Source organism: Mustela nivalis (assembly GCF_964662115.1).
Source record: "Mustela nivalis genome assembly, chromosome: 20".
In the NCBI taxonomy this organism is placed as follows: Eukaryota; Metazoa; Chordata; class Mammalia; order Carnivora; family Mustelidae; genus Mustela; species Mustela nivalis.
In genome coordinates, this window is record NC_139039.1 from 41,070,155 (window position 1) to 41,082,465 (window position 12,311).

Consider the following 12,311-nt stretch of genomic DNA (forward strand, 5'->3'; position numbering starts at 1 on the left):
GAGGACGTCTCTGTTCCCGCTGAGATGAGTGTGCTTGCGTGTCTGTTGCTGGCATGCCCTGGAAGCTTTGCCCCTTGCTAAGGCATCGGTGAGGTATGGGCACCGTCAGTCAGCCACTAAGCTTCTATTAATATCGTTTTCCAGTCTTGGTTTTGTTTTTGTTTTTTAGGGTTTTTTTAAGATTTTATTTATTTATTTATTTGACTGAGAGAGACACAGCAAGGGAAGGAACACAAGCAGAGGGAGTAGGAGAGGGAGAAGCAGGGTCCCCGCTGAGCAGAGAGCCCGCCGGATGCAGGGCTCGAACCCAGAACCCTGTGATCATGACTTGAGCCAAAGGCAAACGCTTAATGACTGAGCCACCCAGGTGCCCCCAGGCCTGTTTTTGATAGCAATTTTCATTTAAATAAGGATTCGAAAATCCCAGCGACATCTATCCTCGATCATCACTTTTCCCCTTGTATGTCTGTTTACTGGAAACTCTGTAAAGGTGTGTCGTAAACCTGTTCCTGCGTTTTCCTCTCAACATTTTAACTATTTTTTTAAGATCTTATTTATTTATTTGACAGAGAAAGAGATTGCAAGCAGGCAGAGAGGCAGGCAGAGAGAGGAGGAAGCAGGCCCCTTGCTGACCGGAGAGCCTGACATGGGGCTCATTCCCAGGACCCCGACATCATGACCTGGGCTGAAGGCAGAGGCTCAACCCCCTGAGCCAACCAGGCACCCCCCTCAACATGTTTAAGGTTACATGTCACTACTTGGTGGACCCTCTTATTTTTGTGTCATTTCAGGAGTGTGGGTCCCATGGGTCTTACTCCTTCCCAGTGACATCCACCCTTAAAGGACAGCTCTGGAGCTGATTTCCTTCCTCACGCTCCCAGATCAGCTCTACACACGTTCTATTTGTCCTCTCCAAGTCCTGCTTTTCCAGACAGTGGTTTCTAGGGATAACGACAGAGGTTTTGATATAGTTTGATATAGTTTGATATAGTTGCCTAGAGAATCACAAATGAGAGAACATTTCTACCTCACCCGTTACAAGCTCTCCAAATGTACAGTGTGTATGTATAGAAATAGGGGTAGAGCGTTGCCCCCATTTTAAGTGAAGTATACTGTGTATACAAGTACTGAGGCAAATGCGTATTACTTTGTGATCAGACTGAACTTTTTTTTAAGAGGAAACCATTCCTGATGTCGATGGGATGCTTTTTCTATACCACATATTTGTACTTAACTTTTATGTTTTTCAGAGTGGGATATTACACAAGAAAAAGTTCGTATTTCCATTTCTTTTTCAGAAGAGCCTTTTCCAATGAAACACGAAGGCAGTTTGCCGCAGTCAGGAGATAGCCCAGCCAGCCCGTGTGGGAGCCCGCCCCCCGGCTTCCCTCCGGACGCGTGCTGCTCACCGGCACCGTCGCTGGCCTCTGAGGCGTAGCACGTGAGAGGGCCGTCCTTGCACCTTTAATGCCTTCGTTAAAAATGGAACCTGCTCGCCCTTTTCTGTACTCAACTGTTAGATTTCAGCCCAGTAACGGCGTTGAAAAGGAATTCACGTTCACTGTGCCCATCTCATGGTGGGAAGTGCTAGGGCTCAGCTCACCTTAACCCAGTGTCCTACCCAGCAGGGGCGGGATGGAACATTGGTCTCTGCCACGTAAGAACCACCCATAACTGCCGTTTCTAACCGAAACTCTGGAAACTTCCCTCCCTTACGTCGCTGAGTACCCCCACACGTTTCTTGTCAACGTCATGCAAACGGGCTGTTTGTCCCCACCGTCCCAGTTGGGTGACATTCCCAGGCACTTGCCTGGAACCTGTTCCACAGAAGGCAGTGGGAACATTGCCCCTCAGCAGATGGTGTCAGAAACACACTTTGTACTGGGTCCCCTGGTACCGATGATGCTGTAGAACATTCAACTCAATACGAGCGCATGAGGAATCTTGTATTGCTGTGATCCTAAATGCTGATGTCATTAGCATGGACCACTTTCCTTCACCCCAAGGAGCCCCCTGCTGCAGGCTCCCTGAGAGCCACCAGCTGCATTCCAGTGGGTTCTCTGAGGAGTCATCACTGTGGAGGGAGCCCTTTGGAATTTCGAAACCAAATTCTGTTCTTATGACTAGAGCGGGTCAATGGGCGTTATTCCTAGTCGGGACGCCTGCCACCTGGTAGTGGGGTGAAACAGGGACGCTGAGTGTCCCCACACCCCCAGCTGTGGTGGCACTGCACCGCCCACCAAGAATCGAGAGTCCCCAAGTGCTGGCTCCCAGCGTTCTGGTTTCTGCCGCTCGGCTGCCTGTCACCCTAGAGCGACTCTCCTGTTCTGTTAAGTCGTTTCTAAATGTACAAATTCATTCTATTAACCTTTCCCCTCGCCGCTTCCAGGATGCTGTTTTGAGATTCATGCCTGCCCCTTTCCATACTTCCATCAGGACAGAAATATTTATTCATTATGACAGCTTTTTTCCCCGTTAGAGCAGAATGCCGGCTAAACTAAACACGAGTGTGTGCAGGCCAAGCGTGTGTTACTGACTGCAGCCGCGAGCCCGTGCAGGTGTGCTGGAGCGAGCGGCCAGTGCTGCCTGTCTCCCGGTGCCGCACCTGGCCCTGGAGCCTGTTGTGGGAACTGCACGTGGACCGGCCCTGTCAGGGGACATGTCGTACCCAGTGCCTGAAACCCAAATTCAAAACTGGTTCATAGTCGGCACTTTACAGAGAAACTCAGAGAGATAAGAATGTTGGAGGGAAGAAAGACCACTTAGAAACCCACAAGTAAACCCCTGGGTTCATACTCCCCGCCATCCAGGCCTGCGGCCCTCTCTCCCCAGCCTGGCTCCTGTCCCCTGTGTCCACACCTGTGGGCATGCCAGGCTGCCAGGCCTGTGGGGAGGGGGTCCTCTGGGCCAAGCTGGGGGCCCCTGTTGGGAAGTGCAGGGGCCCTTGAAGGACCGTGCTGGAGATGTCCTCTAATGGATGGTCCCGGGGGTCCTCTGATGGACGGTCCTAGGGGTCCTTGGGAGACAGTTCTGGGGAGTCCTCTGATAGATGGTCCTGGAGCGATGGTGCTGGGGGTCCTCTGGGGGACAGTCCTGAGGGTCTCCTGAGGATAGTGCTGGGGGTCCTTGGGGAGACAGTGCTAGGCTGTCTTCCATTTCTCTGTGGTGGTAATGTCAGGCTGTGTCTCTGTTTCATACAAAATCTGCCTGTGACTTAAATTGCCATGAATAATTCTTCCTTCTCTTCTCTTCTCTTTGTTAACTGGCTGTAGTGTTTGTGGGGAAAGTGCTGAAGAGGCTTTTCCCTCGTGTTCCCTGCAGCCAAGAAAAGAGGGCACCTGTGACTCCAGCGTCTGACAAGCCAGCCGGGACAGTGGCCGCTGAGGAGGTCCCCAGTTTGACAGGTGAGGGGCTTGCGGTGTGGGGGCGGGGGGCGTCACCATTGGTTTCCTGGCGACAGGAGGCTCTGGCCTGACTCTGGGGGTGCTGAGCTCCAGGATGCCTGTGCCCACACATTCCAGTCCACTGCGCTCGGGGAGAGGAGCCAGGGCTGGGCCCTCCGTCAAAGACCAGTTCAGGACTCTGCTAGGTGCTTGAGTTCACTCACAAACCCTCCTCTGGTCCCAGAGACGACCAGTGAGCCCGCTGGCTTTGTCTGTCCTCTGCCACTGTCACTTTGTCCTGGCGCTGCCTGGCTGGCGTCCGCGCTGCGCGGGCTCCGGAGAGCTCTCCTGCTTTCGTCGCTCACCCACTGGTCTTTGCACGGGTCTGTCTGAGCTCCTCAAGCAGGACGAGGGTCTGCAGCGGAGCCTTGTGTTCTGCACATTCAGTGCAATTTGTATCAAAATCCAATCGCCTTTCCCCCCAGAAGTGCAGAAGCTGATCCTAAGATTCAAGTGGAATTGCAAGAGACCCTGACAGCTCAAACAGGCTTAAAAAAGAGCAAAGCGCGAAGAGTCTTACTTCCTGATTTCCAAACTTACTACCAAGCTGTAATTGATTGGGATGTGGGCACATATTCCACGTCCTACAAGTCGTCGGGCAGGAGTTCCCACGACCGGCAGTAGCATGCACGGCACAGGTCCAGGTCTGCACTGTCCAGGTCACCGCTGTCCAGGTGATCCTTCCGCTGTGTGGCTGAAGCCTGTCCTGGGCCCGTGAGCTCCTCTGCCAGCTCCTGGTGGTGGGCCCGCCCCCCTCACAGGCAGGCATGGTCACCTCAGGTCCGCTGTGGCCAGGCAGCCCAGTTGGCATAACTGGGTGAGTGTGTCCCAGCCACTGGTGCTGTGGCTCAAGACCTGCCGTCTGTCTTCCACTCAGATCACATTCCCAGGGTCCCGGGATAGAGCCACAGATCAGGCTCCCTGCTCCGTGGAAGCCTGCCTCTCCCCTTACTTGTGGGTGTGTGCGCTCATTCTCTCTCTCTCTATCTGACAAAAAAAAAAAAAAAAAAGACTGATGCCACCCAGTGTTGGAAAGAGCGTGGGAGAAGGCGATCCTATAGTTCCCCTTCTAGAGCGTGCGTCTCAAAAGCCAGCGAGAGGAACTTACCCTTCAGACAGTCCCGTCAGCAGGGATTTCTCTGAAGAACTCAGTGGTCAAGTGTGCAAAGTTAGCTTCGACAAGGACAGTCAGCAGCTGTTTGTGGATCAACCTCCACGCGTGAGATTTGGGACAATGGTTAAATTATAATTACATTATAATTTGCCAGACACATGGAATATTACGTAGCCATTAAAGAACTGCGTAGATGTAAATGTATTTTAACATACTATTCTGTCATGCACTCAGTTTTTTTTTTTTTTTTTAAAGATTTTATTTATTTACTTGACAGAGAGAAATCACAAGTAGATGGAGAGGCAGGCAGAGAGAGAGAGAGGGAAGCAGGCTCCCTGCTGAGCAGAGAGGCCCATGCGGGACTCGATCCCAGGACCCTGAGATCATGACCTGAGCCGAAGGCAGCGGCTTAACCCACTGAGCCACCCAGGCGCCCGATGCACTCAGTTTTGAGTGATATTATTTATGTAATGTACAGACGTATAATAATAAAATATGGGAAGAATGATCGCTTTAAGATGTGTGTATACACAACGTCTGCGGGTTGTTAGCACACATGGAAAGGAGGTTCCAGATTATGCACCAAAACGTTAAGAGATTCACAGGGCAATGATGAGAGGTATGCTATGTGGAATAGACTTTTGTCTGCTTCTTACTCATGACTTAAATTTTTCTATCATTTTGTAAAAATCCAAAGGCTAAATAATTACAGACGGTTCCTTTCTCCTGGCTGGACATAGAGCTGGTGCAACTCTGACAGGGCGCTTGGCCTGTTGGCCCTGTGCCAATGGCAAGCCTGGGTCTCACGAGCTGTTGGGTCTCACGAGCTGTTAGGTCTCATGTCTTCGGGGCGTGAGGTTGGGAAGGGTGCCAGGGCAGCAAATGTCTGGTCACATGATGCCATTTTCACTGTCCCCTTGTCTCCTGCAGATGAGGACACCCAGGTCCCACCTCGAAGGCGACTCTACACGGCAAGTTTGCCTCCTGAGGGGTATGTCCCTGCTCCGCCAGAGCCGCAGGGCAGCCCAGCTTCCGAGGACACGTCTGGCAGTGATGACACGGGAGGAGGGTGCCAGCTCCCAGGTGAGGTGTGGCTGCGTGGTTTCCCACTTGCACAGACGCACGGTGGGAGGGTCAGGTGAGCATTCCGCAGACAGCCCCACGCTGGGCTCAGCGTGTCTTGCAGTTCGTGAAGAATGACGGGCAGACAGACTAGGGTGTGAGGGGATCCCGCCAGAATGGGTCCGGGCTGCCATCGTCTGTGGACTAGGAGAAGTCTGCCATTAAACACAGCACAGTGTTAAAGGTACTTGTTTTGGTTTAAGTAGAACCCTTTTTTCTTGATTTTCCAATTTTTTCAGAATTTCTGAGATTGTGTACAAATTTTGTAATCAATGGACATAACTTCTTTTGCATCTGTTTTATGGAAGAACCGAAAGAGTATTTTGCTTTCATGGTTGAATGTCCTGTGAATGAGGGAGGGTAGAGCCTGCGTTGCTGTGTGCACTGGGATCACATGAAAGCAGAACAGAGAGGAATCGGGAGATGTCAAGTAAAAGTTTACCCAGATGGTTTTCTAACAAGTATAAACTAAGAAGCTCTGTACTCCAAACCTTAATTAATTTGAGTGTCAAGGAAATGTGGTTTCCTTGTACATTGATCTTCCCAAGTCCCTAATAAAAGGATCAGAAACCACAAAGCCAGAAAGGGGGTGGTGAAGGAATGATGTAGTCGTCTTTCCAAGCCCTGTTAAAAATCTTTAGAATGTAATTGTTAGATGAATAAATTATTTAATGAGAAACTTTAATGACAGTCTTCTGAAGATCAGTGACTTTGGTGAACATACTTTACGGGTACTTAGTGTATTCAGTAAGAACATGGGGGACTCAGTCCTGTGCCATGGGACATTGTTCTGCTTCCCAGCAGCAGCGCATGGTTAGCACTGCTGATGAGGCCAGCGAGGGCCCAGCTGCGTCCGGAACCCCCAGGTCAAACGCTCACATCTGTCCTGTGACCATAGGCCCTGAGCTGGAGTGACGCGCTCACAGGAGGGAGAGGGATGTTGGCACAATTGGGCGAGTGTGTCCCACCCAAAAGCTGCCCCCACACAGGCCAGCTGGCCCTGTGCTGTGCCTGGCCCGACAGCGGCCCACGGCTGCGAGCGAAACCGTGAAGACCACCTACTGGCGATGCGATGCACGGTTACCTGGCAAATTCCCTAGTGTGTTGAGTGACGTTGACTGCAACGTCGTTACAGGATACATGTCTGCGACTTGTTGGGCAGTCTTTCTGTTAATTGTCTCGTCCTCTGTTACCTGTTGGGGGCGTGGGTCTTCCTTTCCCAGAGTCTGTAACTGGGGAAGGGCCCGGTGGAGATGGGGGTGATGGCACTGCGTCCCTGGCCCGTCACCCTCTGAGGGGAGCGTGGGCAGGTCCAGCCCTGAGCTCAGTCTTATGCACCGTGCTCCGACCATTCTACCTCCGGACCCTGCGTGGCTGCCATGGTGCTCTCTCCCCAGCTGGCCGAGTCCGGCCTCCTCACTGGCCAGGGTCTGGGCTTGAGGACATGATTCTTTCCGGAGGCCCTGTGAGCTCGGCTTCCTAACTCAGTGCTGCTGGAATTGCTGCCCGCTCTTCCAGAAGAGCTTCGGTTAGCTCACCCCTCAGATCGCCGCTGGGAAGTCCGTGTCTTTCCCTTTCCCGCTCTCAGAACCCCTCTCTGTTCCCATCCACTCTGTTTACTGTTTATCAAATGGTCCCTTCTCCTTGTCAGCCCAGGAAGTGGGCCACTGCAGGGCCCTGGAGGCGGTAATGTTGGAGGAGTGTTCCCAGGCCTCCTACCAGTGGTCTCCAGTGTGAGCGAGCGTTCAGAAAGGCCCGTGCACCACGCTCCGCGCGGAGGGTGTGCAGGGGTGAGGTTGAGCGGCAGCCCGAAGCCTGAGCACGTGCCAGATGGGGGGGTGTGCAGACCAGGAAGCGGCATCGATCGCTGTGCCGTCGGAGAGAGCCTCACACAGGTCCTGCCCCGACCCGCAGTGAAGGCTTGCTGGGCACACCTTCCTCACTGGGACCTGCAGCAGTCCACAGTGTCCTTTGAGACATGCCCCACGAGGCCCCTCTGGCCCAACCTGGGATTCCTTCCTCATGTCTGTGCTCTGCCCACCAGTGTCTGCCCAGTGACGTCTCTGTCATCTTTCTCTCCCCTCTGGACTCACTTTCCTTGCCTGCCTAGTGGGGGTAACAACCCAGACATGTGCGCCTGGAATTAAGCCCAGCCATAGGGTTGATGAATCTTGGACAAAGGAGGTGAGAATATGGAATGGGAAGCAGTGTCTTCAGAATACAGCTGGGATAACTGAACAGCTACACGCAGAGCAATGACTCTGGGCCACTCTCTTATCTACACACAAACAAACTCGAAATGGATGAAAGTCCTAAATGGGAGACCAAAACCATAAAAATGCTAGAAGAAAACATGGAAGAAAAGCCCTTTGACGTAGTTCTTGTGAGTGATTTTTAAAATTTGACACCAAAAGCAGAGTCAAATAAGAGTAAAAAGTAAAATAACCTACTGGTTGGGCGCCTGGGTGGCTCAGTGGGTTAAGGCTCTGCCTTTGGCTCAGGTCATGATCTCAGGGTCCTAGGATCGAGCCCCGCATCGGGCTCTCTGCTCAGCAGGAAGCTGCTTCCTCCTCTCTCTCTGCCTGCCTCTCTGCCTACTTGTGATCTCTCTCTCTGTCAAATAAATAAATAAAACCTTTACCAAACCAAAGGTTTTGCACAGTGAAGGAACTAACAAAACTAAAAGGCAACCTACTGAATGGAAGAATATTTGCAGAGTATATATCCAATAAGGGGTTAATGTTCCAAATACAAAAAGAATTCATACAACAGTAGCCAGAAAACCGTCTGATTGGAAGATGAGCTGAAGACCTGAACAGACATTTCCGCAAAGAAGACATCCAGATGGCCAACAGACACATGAAACAGGGCTCCACATCACTCGGCATCAGGGAAATCAAAACCACAACGAGATCCCACCTCACACCAGTCAGAATGGCTAAAATGAACCAGTCAGGAAAGGACAGATGCTGGCGAGCATGCGGAGCAAGGGGAGCCTCCTGCACGGCTGGTGGGAATGTGAGCTGGTGCGGCCGCTCTGCAAAACAGCGTGGAGGTTCCTCAAACAATTTGAGAAGAACTTCCGTATGACCCAGCTCTTCACCGCCAGGCCCGTAACCACAGGGAATGGAATCGGGACCTCGGGCCGATGCCTGCCTCCACGTTCCCGGTGCGTTACTGACAATCCCGAGACACCGAAGCAGCCCTGCGTGTCCATGAAAGACCGTATGACATGCGCCCAGCAGGACGTGGTTCCGCCATGAGGAAGGGCGGGTCCTGCATTCGCAACCGTGTTGCTGGGCTTCCCGGGCGTTGTGCTGAATGGAGAGTCTGAGGGGAAAGTTAAATACATGGTTTCATGTATGTGGAATCTGAGAACAGAAGGCCGAGCCCTGGAATCAGAGCCTGGGCAAGTGGTTGTAGCGGTTGGGAGAAATACGGAGGTGAGCCGAGGGTCGGGTTTTAGCCGCATGATGCGTCACGTGTGGGTTGCCCGCCGCGCAGAGCTGGGGAGGGATGCCGTGGAGGGAGGGGCTCGCGCGGCACGTGTGGCAGTACTACTGAGAAGCGCCCCTGCCAGGATTCCCATGGAATGCTAAGGTTGCAGCCCGCAGCACATGCCGAGGTGTTCCCAGGGAGGACCGGGCACCCTGAGCTGCAGGCTTCGGGGCCGCACGTCCACAATGGCACCTGAGTAGGCCGCCGCCAGCTGTCAGCGCACCGGGCCACAGAGGCAGGCCCACGAGGAGCGTCCGTGCCGCACTCGGGTTCAGAGCCCTGCAGGTGCGTGGTCTCGCCTGACTGCGGTCCCCGTGCCTGGCTGTGCTCCGAGAGGTTTTGTGACAGGCCTCCATCAGCGGCACCGCACAAGAAAGAGCATCCCTGGGCGGCGAGCGGTGGGAGGGGCCAGGAGGAGCGGAGGAGGGGTGTGCGGGGTCTGAGACCTGTGTCTGAACCACCTGGTCTGCCAGGCTCCTCACCTGCTTGGGTTGCGTTTTTCTCATCTGTATAACCAGTGGTTTGAATAGACGGTTTTCTGAATTCTTTCCCAGTTTTACGGGTGAGTGCATTTAGATTTCCTTGAACTAATTGTCCTGAAAAGTGATAATGGGTAAAGAAGTTTCATGAAATTAATTCTAACGCCGCGTCTCTGAGCACCACCCCCCTCACCCCCCACCCCCGGTCTCGCAGTGAGTCAGCGACGCACACCGCAGGCTCGCCGGCCAGTGAGGGGGTGTGGCAAGCAAACTTGACACTGATTGGGGGAAGCAGGCTGTCCAGCAGACAGTGTGTTCCCAGGAGCACGGAGGCCGAGATGAGATGGGCCAAGCCCAGCAGGGCTACGCGTCGCTCTGCCCACAGTCACTGTGGACAGACAGCGGCCCACATCCAAGTCTGCTTTCCCCGCCGTGTCCCCACAGCCTGGCCTGACCGAAGTCGGCCAGAGAGACAGGAGTGTCTTGTGGTGCTTTCCGAAGGCGTCAGGGAGATGACAGGTGTACAGACCACATTCTCTCACTGTGGCTGGCGAGACCCTCCAGACTCCACACTCTGGGACTCCACGCGACCCATTCTCCCGTCGTCACACGGACACAAAGTGGGTTACCGGAGACCCCTGGTTTCATGTGGGATTTCACAAACTCTTCTGCAGGGCAATTTACATCTTCTTGTAAATTATCTAAGAAATAGGAAATGAAAAATACTGTAAACATGGGACAGGGGTGTGTGGTTCCTGCGGTCGGCTGTGGACACTGTACGAGAACAGTAATGTGGAATGAATTCTACTAAGCCTCTGCTGTACCCCGAAATAATGAGGTAGTGCCAGAACTCCATGAATTGTGTGCGTAAATCCCACTGCATTCCCACACTTGGTCCTGTTCTGAATCTCCGCATCCTCAGAGCCTCTAAGAACACAAGTTTGCCCCAAACCAGTCATTGTGAAGCAGTAGGTGTCCATGCATGAGCCCGTGGTGGGTCTCTACTTCCGGCTGGCACACCTCATGAGGGAGGCCTCACAGCCAGCGTCCCCCAGGCCACCTCGTCTCTGGTGACATCTCTGAGAGCTTCCCAAAGCCACCGGGGTCCCAGCCATCCAGGACCCTACATGAGCTTTCTGGTAACCCAAGGAACCCCATTAGGAAACAGGGAACTCAGATCTCCTCCACATTCATCCCAATCAGTCCGATAGGGAGAGAGAATCCCTGCATTAAGAGGGTGTCTTTCTGGTTGTGTGGCTAACAAGGAGGAACTCTGAGGATCCTGCAGTCTAAGTGGACCACAAGTCGCTGTATTTCTGGTTCCAAAAGACAGTTGGTGCCCATTTGTGGAGAAGAGGAATTAGCAACATTTGCTGTAGACGTCAGAGCATGAGGAGCTCTGCACAGTCTCGTGGTTGGATCTGAAACACCAGCTCTTGACTGAGAACCTAGTATGTCGAACAGAGAAACAGAAGGGGCTGAAACGCAGCCCTCAGAGCTCACAGGTGAGTAACAAAGCTGATAACAGGTCTTCTGTCCCTGCATGGTTGCGAGGTTCTGGGGGAAGGAGAGCCCTCGGGACGGAGGAAGCAGGTCTGAGCTGGGCTTGGCAGGAAGCGAAGGCGTAAACAGGAACAAGTTAGTTTTAGGAATGAAGAGTCCTAAGAAGGTCTGGCATGTTCGTGTGAAAAGTGTTGTAAAGGGTCAGGTGTATCATTTCAGCATATTTTTGTAAGTTATTTTACGTTACTAGGAGTTCTGCGTATAACCCAGCCACACGGCTGCGTTCTGTCCTGCTGCTACACCTGGTTACGTTCGTTTGTGTGTAGACATTGCTCAAGGGACATGCGTGGTCTACAGGTTGTTCTAAGTGTTAGCACTTACACATGTGGATCTTCATGTTGACTGTGCTGCCTGCGTATCAGATCTCATTACTGACACACGTTGCTGTTCTTCAAGAGCAGGGTTGAACCACATGTGGGTCAAGCTAGGTTGAATCAAGAGGTTATCCTTCGGGCAACAGTCACTAAGCCCCTGGTGGCCGTGCCAGATGTCCCAGGGCAGGAGGTAGGCAGTCCAGCAGCACGTGATCTGGGACCAGAGAGCACACTTGGCATCTGGCTAGCGGTCGGCCTGTCCTGTCTGCAGAGAACGGGTTCACACAAGGAAAATGTGTGCTTGGGCACCTTGAGTAATCGTGCGAAGCCGCCGGTGCCGTGGGTCTGGAGGACAGGGTGGACCGTGCACCGTGTGTGAGGCTGCCTCCACCACGCAGCGCGGGGCCATGGTGGGAGAGGGTTGGTGTGTCCACACTGGCCGTCCACATGCAGTGCCCAGCGGCCAGCCCAGGCACCCTCCTTGCTCCTTGCTACACATCTTGGGAGGTGAGAGGCGAGGCACAGGTGCCCGGTGTCCCCACACCTCTAGCTCAGGGAGTCTGGGACACAGACGCACCCGCCCAGCACACAGCGAGTCCACTCGGCCTGTGACTTCCTCGTCTCTGGGCCGTCTTGTTCCTGGAGGACATAGTGACTCCGTGTACTCTTCTCTAGCTCTGTTATCCATTGAAGAACTTCAGTGTCCTTTACTCTCACTGTTTTCATTCCTTTCCTGGTGTGCACATTCTCTAGAAGAAATTCCTCTTCACCTAATCGA

General features: G+C 53.1%; 1 protein-coding gene across 6 annotated transcripts in view; it reads left to right on the forward strand.

Moving 5' to 3' along the window:
- ERICH1 (glutamate rich 1) overlaps positions 1 to 12,311 on the forward strand; it is a 56,425-nt gene that overhangs the window by 14,405 nt on the left and 29,709 nt on the right. For all 6 annotated transcript variants that reach the window (XM_082715308.1, XM_082715311.1, XM_082715309.1 and 3 more), the window contains exons 2-3: positions 3,273 to 3,404; positions 5,488 to 5,640. In XM_082715308.1, coding sequence (XP_082571434.1) covers positions 3,273 to 3,404; positions 5,488 to 5,640 — 285 coding nt within the window. The remainder of the gene's footprint in view (positions 1 to 3,272; positions 3,405 to 5,487; positions 5,641 to 12,311) is intronic.